Below are 20779 nucleotides of genomic sequence, written 5' to 3'. Positions count from 1 at the left end.
GCACCCACCTCAAATCCCCAATACCCTGCCCAGACCAAAGTGCTTTTGATTTTTGATCTTATGTATATTTTTGTTCTCTTCCATAGAGCGATTTAGTATATAGAAGAGATGGTTTAGTGAACAATATATTTCTGCAATATTCTAATTTATTTAAAATTGTAATTTGGAAGGCCTGTGTCAGGAAGGTGAAGGAAGAGTGTGGCATTTCTGTTTCACTTTCCAGACTGGACACCAGAAATATGAAGTCATCTACACAATTAAATGGGAGGGAAAATTTGGTTCAAGGCGTTATCTTTGTCCACATCCCCTTCTGAGCTTTGGATTGCTTGATACCTGTAATTATGCCCAGTCCATTCCAGACGTCCATGTTTTCTCAGTGAGTTTGTTCTCTATTTTAGCTTTCTTAGTTTCCCCTCCTTCACTCCGCTTTTTCTCTAGTGCACGCTGTATGTCCTTCAGAGCCTCCTTGTCACCTGATTTGAATGCCCTGTTCTCTCATTCAGGAGACCTTTTAGCTCCTTATTAATAAAGGGATTGTTATTTGAGAAGCAATGCACTGTGTTTGTGGAGACTGCTATATCAATAGACAAGTTAATATAGTCTGTGTTGTAGTGACAGAGTCCCAAAATATTGTCCCCATTCGATTTGGACGTCATTTCCCAGTCATTGAGAGCCATTTCAGCCTCCATCCTCCACTTCCTCACTATTCTGGTGGTAACAGGTTGCCATCTAACAACAGGCTTGTAGCTGGGACTAGATTTAGGATGAAAAACTCATAATAACTTTACCATATCCTTCACAAAGTTATTACTTTTCAGTTACTGTGACACCAGTACCATTGTAAAGTAGCTGGTTTTGTCCTAACTGCTACATTACAATTAATTGTTCTCTGAAATAAAGTAGGTGTGTTCTTATAGTTGTGGTGTAAACAAACACTGCTTTATTCCTCTCCTTTTTGCCCTTCTCCAGACACATGAAAGAATCTTCAGTGTGCTTTCTCTTTTATTTTAGCACCATGTCTTGTGGTGGGTACGGCAACACGCTATTAGCGCATGCTCCCAATCCCCCTTTGCCTTGGTCGAAACTTCTTGTTGCTTGGTGGTATGGCAGTTTGTTTTGAAATTCAACATTCCATGTTAGTCCCCTTGTTGCTACCAAAATTGTCTTTCTCAGCAAGGCAAACATGTGGCCTTTCGTGTATGGTCTCCCGCTCAGCTTGAGGACATTCTGTTCTTCAGCAAGGTTTGGATTAATGGCACCCTCGTCCAAACTCCAATACAAATAAGTCTTCCAGTCCAGAACAGTTGCCCATTGGAGTAAAGCAAATGCTTCAACCCCTGTTACGGCCACACCTTGTAAACTATGGGTTCAGGCTATGGACAGCCAAAGTTATGGCCAAGTTGAGAGGGTGTTATTAGGATGTTTTTGATGTTTTTAAAGAAAGGAACAGAGGTACTGCCATTGGTTCTTAGGTGCAAATAATCCCATCCTTTTAGGTTGACCATTGATGCAAAGTCCACTTCTGAAGGTTGTCAATACAGTGTCAATAGTACTAAAAGATGTCTCTGAGAAGTCACTTGGTAGTTGATAATTTAATCAGGTAAGCCACAGAAGCTCTATTCCAAAAAGAGGCCAAGTGTAAAAGAAGTTAATATTAAGAGTGTCTGGTAGTGGCTTTCTAAGCCAGTACTTGTGTTCCAATCTGCCAAAATGGATGATGTCAGCCTGTTCTACAAAAGTAGACACGCAAGGAGTATGCCGACCTTACTAAACAGGCATCATATAAAAGAGATTCCTTGAGTTTGTGTAGTTTCCTTTAATTTGGGGAACTAAAATGGTTATAAAAAAAGTAAGATGGCTAATTTATAGTAAGATGAAGGAGAACATGGCAGACATCTTTATCAAATATACAAAGCATAAGATTAAACTGTTGTGCTTTTTTAAATAATGGATATAACATTGCTGAAAAAACAGAAGGGATGGCCTTAACTATCCCAGTAACCTGGGTTTGAAGTCCAGATGTTGTCTTTGCGTGCTGTCTCAAAGTACATTTGATGTTTATTCAATTTTCTCCCACATCCAAAAGTATTTATGTATATTGGTTTAAGTGGCCCTTTCTGAGTGTCTCTGGATATATGACCAAGCTCAGCGGTGAACCTTGTGTTCTCTTCATAGTTGGCTCTTACCTTACCCTTAGTCTTATTAGAATAGGTTCAGGTTCTCTATGAACTCATATTGGTCTACGCAAGTAGCTGGGTGAGCAAGAAACTGAGGTCAGACAGAATATTTTGAACTTGTTGGCCTGGAAAAATGTTATTAAAGAGAGCAAAAATAGAAGCAAAACACAATCTTGGTAGACTGTTCTGAGAAGTAACCAGCACTGAGAGCTTCAGTATTAAACTGTTTATGTGGGTTTACAAAAACAACATGTAAAAGGACTTCTTTATGAGGGTAATACTCTGACCATACTGCAGATGGCAGCGATACACCTGTTTTTGTAAATCCTCAAAATGATTAATACCTCACGTGCCCGGGGATGCTATCTTTTTGAAGGTAGAGAGGACTTTAAAGACAGAACTTCACCCATGACATCCCTTCTGAGCTGAAAATTTCAGGAGCATATCTTTGCTTCAACAAATAAGCTGTGCCCTGCAGTCTACAGCATACATTTTTTCTAAGTATTCTCTTTCCTTGTCAAAGTCAATGCACTTTCTAAAATCTAAATGGTAAATGGTGTTAAATCAGAGTTGATAATCCACCATTAAGTATAGTCTACTAAAATCAATGCATACTTGAATTAGGTCTTTTCCAGATATCAAGACTGATACATTTGCATGTTATTGAATAGTGTACTTTATTTCAAGCCTGTTAAAATACAATGTTTTTATTAAACAGTGACTCAAAAGACAAAATGATTACAGCTGTCTGAAACTTACCATTTGCTGACCCAATTATAGATCTAAAAATCTGCCCTTTAGGTCATATTCTATATATATTAAAAGACACAATGTACTATAGGCGTATGAGAGGTCATTACCCGAACACAAGTGTTGAAGAAGTCACTCAGTATTGGATGTTTCACAGCCTTAAAATACAAATAAATTACTAGTGGTTCCACCAATAAAATTTACTGTCACACTTTGAAAGAGAGAAATACCAATAAGGTAATCACCAAGCTGTTCTCCTAAAGGACGAGAAGAGACAAAGCTCTAGTAAGGATCAATTTGAAAGAGGGTCAGCAGTCCTTTTTTTTTTTTTTTTCCTGTTCATATTCTTCTCCCACAATTTTTCATTTTGGTTGAATTTTGGACTGCCATTTAACCTAATGTCCACAGCTTTGGGGTCTTGGCTGTCTTCTCAGATTTCATTCTCATATGCAGCCAGTAATTAATAACTATCACATTTCAGTACATCTGAAATGCACAGGTGAGGCTTGGTGTTCTTTTTGCCTTGCAGACATTACAGGTTTATTTTCTCCACAAAGACTGGAGCATTTGTTTTCCTCTTCTCCAAGACTATCGGATGGTATTGTATCAAACAGGGCACATACCTTTGCTATTGTAATTATTAGAGACTTACAAAGTACCAGAGTTCAATTGTAACCTATTTATGTTCACTTTCATTTAAGGTTCCTTCATTTGTACAGTTTTATTTTTATAATGTTTAATAGTATAATCTTATACTATTTATATATTTTTTTGCACTTTGATCTTGGCATTTGTGTAAAAGGTACTATACAAATAAATATCACAATAAATACAACATATACATATAAATGCAATAAATATTGTTGCCTTTGTTCAATTGTCCAGATGGAAACTTGAACTGGTAGAACATGTCACATAAACGAGTGACAGACATCATGAAGTTTTGGGGCAGGCACCCATATATTGTTTTCCTGGCTGCAAAACTTGATTTTTTAAATGAGCAATGTTCATAGAACAGAGTCCAAAACAGAGCTGGTTTGCATTGAGACAAGATGGCGGTTTTAATAGCCAGAACAGTAAGTGATGTCATCGGCGCTGGAAGTGACGTCTTCATGACCAGAAGTGGTGCCATCGTTGGCGCCGGAACCAAGCAGGATTTCCAGAGAATGGTCTGCAAGACATTGAGAGAGACAGTTAGCACACTCCGCCACCCCCTGGTCTGGCGTAGAATTACTATTATTTAGCCCCTTTAGCTGTTTCCCACGCGCACGTGTGTGACAATGTAAGCTATGTGTAGTCAACTACAGAATTTAGAGCTGACCACCATCTACAAAAGTTAGGTGGTAACAGAGCTAACAGCTACACCACTATGCCACTCTTACCAACAATATATTTATTATAATGTATCAAAATATGATAAAATCAAAGTTTGAGTAAAAGCCAAAATAAAGGTACCACTTTATCACATGATCATTAAATAATGGTTTAAGCATTGACATCAATATAAATAGTGTTAGAGATGGCCTTCTCTACCGTGACTCAAAAGAGTTGCTTGCCTTGTAGTTATGATAGTGGCCAATATTTGAGTTGAGAAATAGTAATCTGTATGTGATCGTATGTGAAAGTTTCTGCTCTTAGCCCATTGCTGTGTGTCTCACAAATTTCTCGTCTCCATGCATGATGCCTTCCAAAGGTTTATTTGCTAAATTCAGAGTTTGAATTATTGATGACATCCATGATACATGTGTCTTCAGGCATAGGAAGCTATGAATCAGGTCTCGTCCTTACTGATTTGCTTTCTCGGATTTCAGTCTTCATCAGTACTGAGCCTGTAGAGATGTGTTTTCTTGCTCCACCAATATTCCTAGTGACTCTTTCCAAAACAACTATTTTCTCCTTGTAAAACTGTCACAGTTTGCTTCTAAATAAATTGTGAAAACACATGTTCATCCTATGCAACACCAGGGAATTGGAGAAGCAAACTACAGTGCTTAAAAGGTTCTGCCACAGACGTTTTTTCCCTGCCTACTTATTTTTATTTTAATCTTCATTAGCTTATTACCTGTGATTATGTTTTATACTATCTATATAATTTAGAAATTAAAAAGAACAATATATCATGTTGCAATCTATGTTGACTAGAATTGATTTTATTTCATGGAATTGTTCTTCACTTATTTTTTCCAAGATAGTATTAATCTTACATATTACAGTGGATCGACACAAGATGTGTCCATCCATCCATTATCCAACCAGCTATATCCTAACTACAGGGTCACGGGGATCTGCTGGAGCCAATCCCAGCCAACACAGGCGCAAGGCAGGAAACAAACCCCGGGCAGGGCGCCAGCACACTGCAGCACAAGATGTGTGCTGCTTATAAATATTATGACCAGTTTTCCTTTTTTCCCCATGTCCCATTGAACACTTCAAGATAATTTGAAGGACTTATTCACCATTTCAGAAGTTAAATTAGTTTAATGTGTCTCTTCCTATTCTGTGTTTATTCTATCCAGAAATCATCCTGCTAACTTATGTTTTCCTGGGGCTATTATAATGTAATATTTATGGTGTGCCAACCAACTATGAGCAGAATATTCTAAATATAGACTCCCAAGTGTATTATACAGTATAACTTAATCTTAAGCTCTTTTTCATATATTATTTCTACTGATCATGATGTTTACTCCATATGAAACAGCATTATATAGCATGTATAATTCTAAATGGGCATCGTAAAATGTAAATGCATGTTAAGTTGGGTAATTATATTTAGTAATTTCTGTTTCTGCATTTAAACTTTACTTTTGATGTAATCTGTAAGTTTTTTTCACGACTGTCTCTTCTAAGTTAGCCACCAGTTGATCTCTTTATTTAGGGCTATAACTTTGTAACTTTTTCACAAACCACTATGAACCTCTGCCATACAAATTTTCACAAATGGTACCTTAAGAAAAGTATTTTGAAAGTCTCAGTAACAAATATGCCTGACTTTCTTGAAGAAAGAACTTAAAACCCATGTTCTCAATTTCATTTTGAAATCTGAAATGTTATCCTAAACATCTCTCTCCTGTTATGAAACAAATTATAAATAAAACTGTAACATGTTATTATTTACCATTTGCCTTGGAGGGCTTCACTCTTCCCCTCCCCTGCACGTGTGTGCCTTGCTGAAATAGAGGGACTGAACACTGAATCACTGTTAAAAAGCCAAAGTAAATTAAGAAATACATTAACATTGCTTGCCTTAATGCTAGGAGCATTAAGAATAAAATAGTTCACTGAATTTATATGTAGCAGCACGCAATTTGGAGATCATGTCAAAAGCAAAAACCTGTGTAAATAATATAGCTGGGGAGGAGTAATGGATGCATATTATTTAGGGCAAAGCTGAAACGTGGGGGAGTTTCAATTTGTGTAAAACAGGATTTGAATGAAAGACAGTGTAGTCAGTGTGGTGTAGTGGTTAAGGCTTTGAACTTCAAACCCTGAGGTTGTGGGATCAAATTCTCTGTATGACCCTGAGCAAGTCACTTGACCTGCCTCTGCACCAATTGGAAAACCAAAAAAGAAGTGTGACCAACTGCATTGTAAATTTTGTAAGTCGCCTTGGATAAAGGTGTCAGTCAAATAAGTAAATGTATAAGTGTGTCATAGACCACCTAATGCGGACAGCAGCTTAAATTTATAAAAGGGGTGAGTTTAGAGTGGGGTATTAGAGTTGTGGAGGACTTACCCAAATATTAGCTTACTAATAGCAGAGTTTTTGGACATAGTCAATATAATCAATGATTTTTTTTTTTTTTTTTTTTTTTTTAAAACGGTCTATTTAAGTACCAATGGGGATTGAGGGTGAAGGGGTGAAACTTATGGTGGGGGGCTGTCTGGATTTAGTATTCTATAAAAATCAGGATAGGATTCAGGGGATAGATGGAACTAAACCATCAGAATCAAGTGACCATAATATAATACATTCCACAGTAATTTGGTAGAGTGCATATTTATAAACTAAAACTGTTAAGTTTAATTTTAAAAGGTGTAGAGAAAAGCCAAGCAAAATGACACCTTTTATTGGCTAACTAAAAAGATTACAATATGCAAGCTTTCAAGGCAATCTCAGGCCCCTTCTTCAGGCAAGATGTAATTTTAAAAGGTGAAAATTTGAGCATATGCAGGAAAGCCCAAATAAGATATGTTGAGATTAGCTTTTAAATGTAGAACCAGCTCAAGAAATGTGGGACAGATTTGAAAGTGTTTTACATACAGTGTAGGACAAGTTCATCCCAAAATTTAGAAGTAATAGCAAACAGAAGAAACCTATGCAGTGCATAAAAGAAGGACCTGAAAAAGGCATTGCAAAGGGTAAAAACAGCTTTGTAATGCGTATAAGACAACTAGTCCTGACCATAGGGTGTGTGAGAGCTACAGTTAAAATGGATTTTAGGAAAGCTAAAAGACAGAGAAATACTGCAGAAAATCTTAGAGATTCTTTCAATATTTTGGCTAAAACTTTTCAGTTTTAACAAGTGGAGACGTGATCAAAATGTTTAAAATTATGAAGGGAATTAATACAGGTGATCCCTGCTGTTTAAAATACTGTATATTCTTCAGCCAATGGAAGCAGTGGGATAAAAGATAAAAATAAGGCTTAGAACACAGTCTAAATAACACTGTGTTCTTAATAACAAACAACAAAAACCTATGTTAATCACTTTTTTGGAAAATAATTTGAGATAATAATTCTTTCCATTTTATATACTACTCAACCCAATTTTCATAGTGAGTTGGGAGTCACTTCAACCACTACCAATGCGTAGCACCCACCTGGATGATGCGATTGCAGCCATTTTTGTGCCACAAACCACACATTAGCTGTTAAGTGGTGAATCAGTGAGAGAGAGAGAGGATGATTACAGGACCAGAATGACTAGGCCATGGAGGGCAATTTAGCCTGGACATCGTGATACACACTGCTCTTTACGAAGGATGCCCAGGATCTTTAATGACCACATCGAGTCAGGACCTTAGTTTTACATCTCATCTGAAGAATGGAGATATTTTTGCAGCACAGTGTCCCAATTACTGCATTTGGATCCACACTCAGACCACAGGGTAAGCGCCCTCACCATCTCTTCCAGCAGCAACCCAAGCTTTTCCTATATAGTCTCCCACCCAAGTACTGGCTGTGCCCGAACATGCTTAGCTTCAGGTGCTTCAGGTAGATGACTTATTCTGAAGTTCATGTGGTATGGCTGCTGGTCCGGTTTTATAACCCAGTGTTGGTTTTTATAAAGCCCACGTAGAGCACCACATTGAACCACTGTAGATCCATCTCTCCGTAATGCAATACATCTCAGTCCATCAGTATTATTTTAAATATTTTATTAATTTTTATGAATCAGATTACAGTGAATTCAGTGACTCCAAACCAACAAGAATTAAATCAATACTAGTCCCATGTATTCTATGTTCCATATCAAATCCAATCTATCACACTTATCACTACTTTAATAATTCTCACTGTTTCTGAATTTTGTGTTGAGTATGCCAGAATTCTATAGTAAAAGCAGAATTACAATACTGTAGTAAACAGAATTCTGTAAACCTTTCTGGGAGGTCAATTTTGATAAATGCAGTGTACACAATACTTTATTCCAGTGAACATACTGTATGATATGTAATGAAAATTGTATCTTCATATTGTAATTTTGAAAAATGCAGATCATCACTCTAAATTTTAAATACTATTGAAAATTGTGGCAATTATGGTAATTACAGTTTGAGTTCTCCTTTGAAGAATGCATTTCAGGCTACCTCAGAATTAAGATTTGTTAGCTAATTACCATGTAAGTGCGTAATACAAGTGTGTTAAACAGAGATTTGAGTGTTGTTTGATGGCATCTCTTTCCTTTTTTGCCACCTTATATAGAACTGTCTAGCAGTGGCAGCCTTCCACGCAGGTGTTCGAACTCATGGCTCCGTTGGGAGTTTTTTACACAGTCAGGTAAACGCACACGTGCGAGCCATGTTCACTCTTACGCACTGCAGCAAAGGGTGTGCGGTACTTCTTCTCTTTATAGATTGTGCTTGGATCTTTGCTTTTTGTAAAACCCGTTGATTCAAAGGATTTGTTGCCATAAAGACAGTAATCTGCTGATCAAAGTTCTGTTATTGTGTATGTAGGAGTTTTACTTCTTGAAAACAGACAGCTGATAGACATATAGTACATGAAGCTTTAAATATACTGTACCTGAGTAATGTAATGTAAAAGTAAACTCACAAGACTTGTATACTGTCGACCCCATCAACTACTTCTCCTCCTTTCATTCACACAAAAGTCATTTAAGAATTGTCCATTGTTTTGGTCCTCTTATTCCACATGCTCTTATTTATAAGTCCAGAGCCCATGCTTGAGATATTGTACAAGGAGTTGAATTGACCCTTTATTGTCTACATGCCTTCTGCAAATATGAGCTTTACAAATCGTAATGGTAAAATATGCACAAATACAAAGTCTAACACCCTGGAGAGCTTATTATCGCTGGATGCAGAAAAGCATTTGATATGGTTGAATGGGACTACCTATTCACTACATTGCACAAATTTGGGTTGGCCCAAACATATGTGCATGGATCAAACTACCATATGGCATTCCAGAAGCTTCAGTTTGTATTAACAAAATTATTTAAGAGCACTTCAAACTGGAACGTGGTACTAGAAAAGGATGCCCCCTGTCACTGCTGCTATTTGCAATCACCATTGAACCACTGGCAGTTCACTTTCGAAATGCTTCTGAGATAAAAGGGATTATCAGAGAAGGACTTGAACAGAAAATATAACTATATGCAGATGATATGGTACTATAAATGTCAAATCCACAAAATAATGTGCATGCAGTCCTAACAGCACTAGAAGAATTTCAATAGATATCTGGACTTAAAATTAATTTGAATAAAACTGTGCTCTTTCCAGTGAATTCTCAAGCACACAATATTAAATTGGACACCTTCCCTTTTATCATCACAAATCATTTTAAATACCTAGGGGTAAACATCACAAGTAAACATAATGCTCTTTTTCAACAAAATTTTGCTGTCTGCATGGAAAAACTTAAGCAAGACTTGCATAGATAGTCTACCCTTCATCTCACTTTAGCTGAGAAAATGAACACTGTCTTTTTCTGTTTCAAAGCATCCCCCTATATATTAACAAGTCATTGTTTTAAGTAAAAATAAAAACAACCCTGCATCCAAAGGGTGACTCTACAAACACCTAAGGCAGAAGATTGCATGGCTCTACCTAACTTTAAGTTTTATTACAGGGTGGCAAATATACAAACTATAAAAATCTGGACATTGACACAATTAGATGAACACACACAGGCTTGGTCTTCAATGCTGTAGAAATAAAATTCTGCAGTACTTCTTTATATTCCTTGCTTTGTGCCCCAGTAAATACAAGTTATTTTTAATATACTAACAACCCAGTTGTGCTTCATTCACTCATAATATGGAACCAATGTATAAAGTACTTCAAGACAGAGAAGCTTTTATCTGTGGCACCTCTGCATGATAACCACCTTTTTCTGCACTCTCAGACTTACATGGTTTTTAATGTTTTGGAAAACATACAGGATTAAATCACTTAGAGATTTATACATAGATAACATCTTTGTATCCTCCAAATTTAGCTTCCCATCAACACAATTTTTTTCAATATTTCCAAATTAGAAACTTTGCTAAACAAAATCTGCTCAACCTTTCCATTCCGGAAGAAATACTGATTAGTCTTGAGGACTCCAACAGCGTAAGCCCCGTCCTTTTAAAGACCCCAGAGCACAGTAGGGAAAAAGATCTCTTGCTCAACATTTCAGAAAAAGGATGGAAGGCAGCCATGCACAGAATTCACTCTAGCTCCATATGCACAAAGCATTCAGTTATTCAACTTAAAATCTTTTGTCGAGCACATCTACCTCATTTAAAATTGCCCAAAATGTTTCCAGGGAAAGATCCAACCTGCAAACGTTGCAATTGAGCTCCAGCCTCACTAGGCCACATGTTTTGAACGTTCACCAAATTAACATCATAGTGTTAATCCATTAACAGCTGTGTTTGGTGTGCTCCCAGATGGGTTTAAAGTGAAGAAGGACAAATAAACTGTGATTGCCTTTACTACACTACTAGCACGTAGACTTATCTTGCTCAACAGGAAGAATCCTAACCCACCTCTTTTAAGTCAGTGGGTAACTGATGTTATATACTATTTGAAATTGGGGGAAAAAAATCAAATTCTCACTTAGAGGATCTGTTCAAAACTTTTTTTTTAAAACCTGGCAGAACCTAATTAATAACATTTTAGAATAAGGATTTATATTGAGGAAAAGGATTCTCTTTACCTTTTTCAACTCCTAAAAGTTTTAATCTGGCTGTTGGCCTTCCTCTCTTTCTCATGGGTGAGGGCTGAACTGAATTTAGTTTTGTCAAGTTTGACTTGATTGTATGGGCTATTACTTGCTTTTAATAAATTCAATAAAATGAAAAAATATGCACAAATACAGAGACCAGAATGAGTAATTTTATGTGAATGTTTCACACAAACAGTTCCAAATAAAAAATAGTATACAATTTAGTAGCTTGCAGGTGTTCACCCACTATGTATTGCTTTCATTTTTATGTTAATGTTATACAATTTGTGTAACCTGCAAACAGATAACAATATTCAGAATTTATTCAATCTTATAAAATGCTAAATTTGAAATAAAGTATATATTATTAAATTGTATGACATTGTAATAGCAGTAGAGTGTTGTACCATGTTAGCCATAGATTGATACAGGAGAAAGTAGGGTGAAATGTAATCTATTTAGTTAGCCAATAAAAAGGTGTCAAGTGCATCAAGACAGCTAAGGCCCCTTCATCAGGCAATACACCTTGCCTGATGAAGGGGCCTTAGCTGCCTCGAAAGCTTGCATTTGTAATCTATTTAGTTAGCCAATAAAGGTGTCATTTCACCCTACTTTCTCCTATTACATTGTAATGGGAGAATTATTAATTATGTAAGCATTTGGCGCTTCTAGTATTTTTTTCAAAATTTAAGAGCACAATTTTCATTTTAATTTCCATCCTACAACCCCCATATTCAAGCTAAAATAATGAGAGTTATATTTTGCTAATACAGCACAGGATTATAAAAGAAAATGGAAAAAGACTTGCATAAGACCTTCTAGGTTTAAAGAGCAATGGGCACACCAATTCCCCTCTCAGTCTAGAGAGTAAGAAAAAGAGTTCAGAACAGTATTATCAGACTCCACTGAGTGGCACCTGTGAGCTGTAAGCTTTTTATGCAGATCTTTAGCTTATTTGAACTATATTGAACCTGGCAACTTTGGTTATAAATACTAATATGAAGACAGAATCTGTCTTATACATAGTGTACCTTGTGGGTGTTGGGGACACTTTATACACCAAACAGTAGACATAACTCACAACAACTCAGGATTAAGTCAAAATGGTTATTTCATTTACCACAATACCTTATTTACAGCCAGCAGTGCTCCTAATAGCGGAATCCTAGTCCTCTGATCCAGGGCCAGGACAAGGGTGAGGCAAACGAGGCACTTGCCTCAGGTGAACAATGGGAAAGGGTGCCAAACTGATGAAAAATGAAAATTATAAATTGCAAAATAAGAAAAAAAGAAAAAGCGACATGTATGTTGCAATGTTCGTCAAATACCTTAAGCAAACTGATTTGCATCTCACGCTCTCAGTCGATAAACTTGTTTCCTCATATGATATCGCCCTAGTAAGTATTTTTATTTAATACTTATTAATAATAATAAACTACTGTATATACATAGGGGCACACATTTATCCTCCTGCCTCAGGTGAAGATACCTCTAAGTCTGGCTCTGCTCTGATCCGATTTATACCTTCCTTCTTCTTTTTATCATTTCTCCAACACCCCTGGTGAAATTTGTTCCTACTTCTCTCTCAACTCCGACTCGCCTATATGAGATGGAGGGCTCCTTTTAATCCAGACCCAGGAGTACATCTGACATGTTAGCACTAGGAAGCATTTCCAGGTCACACAGAACCTCCACCTGACAGAGAGAAGAGCCTCCTCACAGCACCTCCCTTCACCAAGGGACCCTGGCAGTTCTGTCATCCAGAACTACAACATCCATTGAGTCCTGTGGGTGTCCTAATTGGAGCCATGCCAGAGGGATACAGCCAGTCAGTGTACTGGGGATACAAATGGCCCCTTGAGTGAGTTTCTCACCTTCTGTTATACTGGCTTTCCAACTGAGGAGTAGCAACCACCCAATCGAGATGCCCATCCATGGTAAAGAAAACAAAAGTTCCTGAAGCTCTGTTTTCAATTCACAATAGATTGCACATTGGAAGGGGCTAGGCTAGGGGAATTACTAGCCTCCAGAAAACATGTTGATATTATCTGAGTGGGTATGCTGTAATTCCATGACCAAAGCAGTTTGAAATGTTAGCACACTTGTTCAAAGAGGGATAATATGAAAATCATTATGAGTTTCTAGCACACAGGCAGTGCTTCCTAGTATGTGTTTAATACAATGTGGCTGTGGGAGGTACTGAAGCCTAAGATTATACTGCATGTGACTATCAGGAAATGTCGCAAATACACTTAGTTTTTGTATTTTATTCAGGAGTGATTTGCCTTCTTAACAACACACTAGCACACCTTGGTTAGTGACCCTTTCAGAATGTCCGTATAATAATCCATTCATTCTCCTCGGCCTGCATAGGGCTGTTGAGACCTGGAGTATCCTGACAGCATCAACTACAAATGCAGGTACCAATGGTACACTGAGAGTCAGAGTACACTCTTGCATGAGCATTCACTTGTACAGGACAAACTTATAGCCACTAATGTGTAATAATTAACACAGTATAACAAATAAAGTAAATAATGGAAGCTGTGCACAACAAGCCTAATGCCTAAAATTACCAGTTTATTTGCCACCATTGTGTCCCTGAGTATAAGATTACTTAACTTCACAGTGTGCCAAACTTGTGCTACATAATTTTGATTTTAATAACATGTCGGCTCCATATGAGAGATGTGTATTATGAAAATGTAATAATTATCTACCTAATTACATCAGAAATTTTAATTCTTTCAGGGCTGATGTCAACTTTTGTGAAAAGGATGGTAATCAACTGTAAACAGTGACAAAACCAACTGTTATGTTTTAGTTGGGCTCTCATTGCTGGAAGGAAAGTTAGCTTCATTGGTTTTGACTGAGATATCCTGCACTCCCGTGATTAGCAAGGCGCAAATGGCACTGACATCTGGTGAGAGATCAAAGTGAACATGTAAAGCAAAATACTCCGTAGACGACATTTTGCCTATTGTTTTTAAATTGGACTATGACTTGTTGGACTCTGATTTTGATACATTCGTTTTTGATCACTTGTGAGGTTCCAGCTTCAGTTGACTGGTCCCCAGCTAATTATGGTGCTGAACAGGTTCAAGTAGCTGACACACCTACAGCACTGTTTGCCTGGGAGAACTGCCACAATGATAAGAGGTAGAAACCAGACTGCAATGAACTGTGACTGTGACCGCTGCTGCTGCCCCAGCCACACAACGACAGCCTGGCAGCATGCCTGTCGCACATTCTTGGCAAACTGGCATCCACAGCATGCAGCAGCAGACATTTTATGTTGATTTCTATGTTAAACCATTGCTTTTCAAATAGCTATGTTTTTTGTAAAAAATATTCAGCCCTCAGAGAGTTAGGTTCGGGTTTTCACAAAAACATGAGGAGTGGCTTCTTTTTAGCTCGAAACACCTCTTTAATTAATGAAAAATGCTACTTCCTCTCATTTTATTGTCTTTTTCAGCAGATTACTTGTCTTATTGAAACATTTCCTCTATAGGGGTATTGCTGAGAGATCTTTAATCAAATGAAGTTTTTTTTTCCTCTAATACATAGATAATTTAAACAAGCTTGCTCAGTATACTGCAGAGTCCAAAATCTATAATAATTGCCCTGTTTTATACTTGTCCAATGTAAAGCCGTGGATGATTTTCAGTAATTGTTAGCTTGCTTTGTTTCATACTTCTTTGTTACCATAGGTTGATACTTTATTTGTGTAAGAGAAAGATTTTGATATTTAATTAAAGCAACATGCCAATATACAGACTTTAAAGTTACTTTTAATAGGTACAGGAACTGTCATAAATTGTTAACCTTTACCATTTTGAGACTCTGCAGTTCCTGCTTTCTGCAACTAACAATGTTTTCTGTGCTTACTGAATTATCAATACATTTTTTGAGAGAAATAAAACCACTGTATGAAATTGCTTTTAAACTTTATTAACTTGTAAATAAGATGCACTATTCAGGAAAAAATTATTCATGAAGTATATGTAAAATGAAGTACAGGGTCTGTGCATAAATATTCTAGAAATAAAAATGTTTAACAACATGTGTACCATGATTAGGGCTTCAGAGTGGTACAGTGGTTAGTCCTGCTGCTTCTCCGCTGAAAGGTTTGATGCCAATCCAAGTCATAATCTGTGTGGAGTTTGCACACTCTCTCTATATTTGACTATATGTGAGTTTTCCTCCATATTGTATATTCCACCATTTTCCTTCATTTCAGAAATGTTCAACTTAAAGTATGGTGCCTCTACATTGGCTTAGTATGACAAAGTGTGAAAGGGTGTGTGTGTGAGGTTTTTCTGTAACATACTGGTGCCCAATCCATTGCCTCATGCTAACCACATCTAGAATAGATTCAAACTTCTAGTGATATGTTACTGAAAAAACAAGGTTCAGAAAGTAGACAAATGAATAGAATACTGGGTTTAATCAAGCAGTCATTTTCATGCATCGCATAAAATTGATTGGCCTAAAAACTAAAAGCATCTGTATTCCCACAGCAGCAACACTGGGAAAATATGATCTAATCATATTTCTATAAGCTGTCTGAAAATTGCATAAGAAGCAAGTTACAAAGTTAGGAAGTAAGACTGGAAATTCACATCAATTCAAAGCATTGGCTGTCTGTATGACTTTGGACAATTCACATCAACCTGCTTCTGCTCTAATTATAAAAAAAAATAGGCTTGTGGTTTAATATTTGTGCAAAGGAACATGTAATGATTACAGTACTACCATTAAAAGCAGTATACAAAATCATTTTAGTGCTGCATTGTATTCCAGTAAAGTTTTCTTACAGTTGCTCATGTAGGTTCAATGAAATAATCAATAAGTGAAATAAATAAATGTTAAATATATCCAGAAATTTTCAGACTTTTAAATTATGTATATTTGTAAATAAATAAATAATCGAGGCATGGGAACTGCATGTTAACGGAATATGTCACCAAAAATTATATTTCTATTTTAGATGTTTCTTATGTCATGTAATTTGTAATGATAGGCAAAAAAAAAATAACCCCCTGTTTTCACATGCATTTCTTCCTAAAATATTGTTGAATGAAAACTTTTGGAAAATTAGAACAGTGCGCACAAAGGAAACATATTCACACAAGATTATGCATTTGAATTGAAGATCTATTGAACTGGCTGCACTTTATAAGGGATTGATTTTTGTTGTCCTGGGTACTTTGTGACTAAATGTTTTTTTCAAACCCAATATTCAATTCATTATATTCATTTATGGCATTCAGCAGCGATCTGTTCATCAATTTCCTGATGGAAGTGGTAACAGTAAAATATAAAATCACAGTACAAAATATACATACACACATTAATAGATTACTGTTACCAATATCAGTGGTGACTTGTGCAGTCAAAAGTTGTTTCCTTTTAAAAAGCTAATTGAGAATGCTCACATTATTGAAATGAAAGAATCCGATCGATCTACCTACATGAGCAATCAAACACAGTAGACAGTTCAGGGTTTAGGCCTCCTTGTGGCAAATGATGCATCCTGAAATACACTACTGTATATGGAGAAAGATTTATTGACACTTGACCATAACACCTATATGAACTTGTTGTACATCCTATTCCCAAACCATTGGCATTAATATGGAGCTATCCCCATTTTTCAGCTATAACAGCCTCCTTCTGAGAAGGCTTTCCAGAAGATTTCGGAGTGTGGCTGTGGGAATTTGTGCCCATTCAGCCAGAGAAGCTGTGAGGCCATACGCTGATATTGGATGAGAAGATCTGAGTTATAATCGATGCTCCAATCCATCCAAAGTTGTATACGGTTGAGGTCACAACTCTGTGCAGGCCACTTACGTTCCACCACACCAAACTCATCTTTATGGACCTGGCTTAGGGCACAGGGGCTCAGTCATACTGGAACAGAAAAGGGCCTTCCCAAAGCTGCTGCCATAAACTTGAATGCACAGAATTGTCTAAAATGTCTGTATGCATTAACAGTTCTCTTCATGGGAACCAACGGGCCTAGCCCAAACCCTGAAAAATAGCCTTAGACCATTATTCCTCCTCCACAAAACTTTAGGCACTATGTAGTCAAGAAGGTAGCGTTCTCCTGGCATCCACCAAACTCAAATTTGTCCATCAGACTAAAGTGAGATTTATCACTCCAGAGAACACATTTTCACCGTTCCAGAGTCCAATGGTGGCGTGCTTTTCACCACTCCAGCTGATGTCTGACATTGTACGTAGTGTTATTAGGCACATGTGCAGCTGCTTGGCCATGGAAACCCATTCTATAGAGTTCCCTTACATACGGTTCTTGTGCTGATGTTTCTTCCAGACACAGTTTGGAACTCTGTTGTGAGTGGTGCAAGAGGGGGTAGACAATTTTTATATGCTATACGCTTCATCACTGAGTGGACTCGCTTTGAAAGTTTGTATGGACTACAACATCGTGTTGCTATTTGATGCTTCCCCTTCTCGATAGTAACACTTACAGCTAACAGGGGCAGATCTAGCAGAGCAGACATTTCACGTATTGAGTTGTGACATCCTATGACAGTAGGATAAACATTTTAAGTCACTGAGGTCTTCAGTATGAATCATTCTACTGCCAATGTTTGTCAGTGGAAATTATGAGGTTGTGTTCTTGACTTTATGCCCCTGTTAACAATGGGTACAGCCAAAAACACCTGAACTCAATAATTAGGATTGGTGTCCCCATACTTTGGACCATATAGTGTACCTGATTTGAAGCTTTCAGACACAAGCATCTTTTGGCAAATTAAAACATTAAAATTCATATATACTTGTTATAAGGTTTACTTTAACATGTAATCATTCTAAATGAATTATCGGTTAATCATTCTTCATTTTTATAGCAGCTTTTAATTAGTGACATTCTTTTTGAGACTGCCTATTCAAGTTTGGTAGAAATTTGAAATATAATCACATTCCAGATCTCTAACATTCTTTTTCTTTTTTTCCTTTCTCTACAGCTACAGTTGATGACAATTCAGACGTAAGTAAGAAAAATCCATTAAAGGACTGGAATACTTTGCTGTGTTTTTGAAGTTTGTTCTTCAGTGATTTTCTTTCTGTTTTGTTTGTGGAAACAATGTAATAATTTGTGTGATTTCCTCTCTTTGTTGTTTTGCAAAAAAACGCAGAAACTAGATCAGCCCATCAGTATTGCACTAAAAAGAAATGTAGCACAGTTTCTAAAAGTTAGAGTTCAGGGCTGGTTTAGAGAATTTACCAAAAATTCCTTTAGAATCCTCAAATTACTCATTAAGACAGCAAAGGGATTTGAACCAAGATATAAGAAGGACTTCTGTTGCTGTTACCTAATCTAAACTATGCTTTTCTGCCATCCTCATTAACTGTAGTGTTAACTTTGCTACTACGATCAGTACTTTTTCTGTCATATTTCTTTCTTTTGCTGTGGCCCGTTAGATCCTTGAAAGCCCAATAAACCTGGCCAAACGTAATGAGCACTGGTCTTGGGACCCTGAGGAGGAGCGCAGGCGACAGGAAAGGTGGCAACAGGAGCAGGAGCGTTTGCTTCAGGTATATGAATAGTGCTTTCTTTTACATCCTACTTGACCAGGTTTATCCCTTATGGGTCACCTCCATCATCAGCTGATACCGTACTAACTCAATCCATTGTTTATCATTTTAGCACTCTTTATTTTGAGTTGCTTTTGTCCAACTATTCAATTTAGCACTTTTTACTCTGAGATGCTTTTGGCTGACTCTTTAATTCACGTCCTTTCCATCATCTTATTGAATTTAATGTGGCAACAAAATTATTCTTTGCTTGAAGCCTCAGTTTTCAGTTCCAAGTATCTCAGTAGGGTTTGCATGTAACTTTAATCCAGAACTCCAATTTCTTAACATGAGCTAAGGACATGATATCATAATACTTGGGTGTGTAAACAGCCACTGATATCTTACAAATGTTCTGTGAAATATTTACTGGACTTGGTCAGGATGCAGAGCTACAAAAAATAACTGATTTCACCAGCAGCAACACTAATCCTTGCATGGAAGAAGTGTTCACAAGTGACCTGTAGCTGAATGGTAACTAAGTAGAAGCAGTGAACGTTGATGTTTTTGCATGGTCATTCATTTCTGCTTAAAACCAGGATTCAGTATCTATTTCAGATGCCCGATGATAAGCCTGCGAGCTGTTCATCATATACAGTGTATCATCAGTTGCATGACGTTTGGTTGCTTTGCATGCACAAGCATGATTTTCTTGATTGACATCATCATCATTTCTATGCATGTGGCCTGAGGATTGGTGTTGTGATCCTTGTGTGTAAATACATTGTTTTCAGAAAGCAGTAAAAAAAAGACTGCTGAAAAATAGTATTCAGTCATTCCAGTTACCATACTTAAATTCTTTGTCAAATGTGAATCAAGCAAAACTTTTCAAAACATTTGTGGAGGCAAATGATAAATCTTTTGAAATAGGTGGTATTATTGGGTTCTTTCAACCTTTTGTCAAATACTTATATAAATATACATTAATATATATATCAAGCAAAGGAGAACTGAAGGCACATACCAGTATAAACCTTTTTTATACTTGCTATATTTGTTATCCTGTTCAGTGTGTAAAGTACAGCAAAACCTTGGATTGCGAGTAACTTGGTCTGCGAGTGTTTCCCAAGACGAGCAAAAATTTTTAATAAATTTTAACTTGATAAATGAGCAAGGTCTTAACATACGAGTAGTACATATACGCATTGTCTTCCGAGCGTCACATGATCACAGCTGAGCCGATGGCTCTCTCTCTCTCTCTCTCTCTCTCTCTCTCTCTCTCTCTCTCTCTCTCTCTCTCTCTCTCTCTCTCTCTCTCTCTCTCTCGCTGTGGGATTGTGGGTAATCGTCTTGAATACTCTGTCTCAGACAGCGTGCCTCACTCGTATAGTCAACATCCATATGAGAGTATACTGTTTAGTATAGCATTGTGACCACATGTGTGTGCGTAAAGCATTTTTTTGAGGAGAGAGGAGGAGGAGAAAAAGACTGAGGAATCCCTCACTTCAAATCAGATTAGGGAGATGTGTTAAATGTGGGAAAGCATGCAAAATTTTATAGAAAAGCACCACCCGAATAAGGCTATATAGCAGTGCGAGCGATGAATCTGTTTAACGACAATGCAATGTTACATTTCCATGAAATCCTCAAAAGGAGGCAAAAGCAACTGTCATTGGATAGGTTCCTTGTTAAAGTCGCAAAAAAAGAAAGATTCCAGTGAACCAACAAATAAGTGATTCCGTTAGTTATAGTGAAAGTCATCCTACACAATAACCCTCCTTGCTTCTCTTTCCTCTTTCTTGTCTCCCTCACACCAGCCATGATTCTTTTCAAAGGTAAATTGCAGGTTAATTTGTTTTAGTATTTTTACTTTATATTTTGTATTAATCATTTTTATATGGAA

The 20779-nt window shown here is 37.0% G+C and overlaps 1 protein-coding gene across 3 annotated transcripts in view; it reads left to right on the top strand.

The window, feature by feature from the left end:
• LOC114651884 (LIM and calponin homology domains-containing protein 1-like) overlaps window positions 1–20779 on the top strand; it is a 338328-nt gene that overhangs the window by 291859 nt on the left and 25690 nt on the right. For all 3 annotated transcript variants that reach the window (XM_051928055.1, XM_028801930.2, XM_028801931.2), the window contains 3 exons: window positions 8857–8931; window positions 18327–18349; window positions 18784–18897. In XM_051928055.1, coding sequence (XP_051784015.1) covers window positions 8857–8931; window positions 18327–18349; window positions 18784–18897 — 212 coding nt within the window. The remainder of the gene's footprint in view (window positions 1–8856; window positions 8932–18326; window positions 18350–18783; window positions 18898–20779) is intronic.

This window comes from Erpetoichthys calabaricus, chromosome 5 (genome assembly GCF_900747795.2).
Source record: "Erpetoichthys calabaricus chromosome 5, fErpCal1.3, whole genome shotgun sequence".
In the NCBI taxonomy this organism is placed as follows: Eukaryota; Metazoa; Chordata; class Cladistia; order Polypteriformes; family Polypteridae; genus Erpetoichthys; species Erpetoichthys calabaricus.
This window is presented reverse-complemented; position numbering and strand designations above follow the sequence as displayed.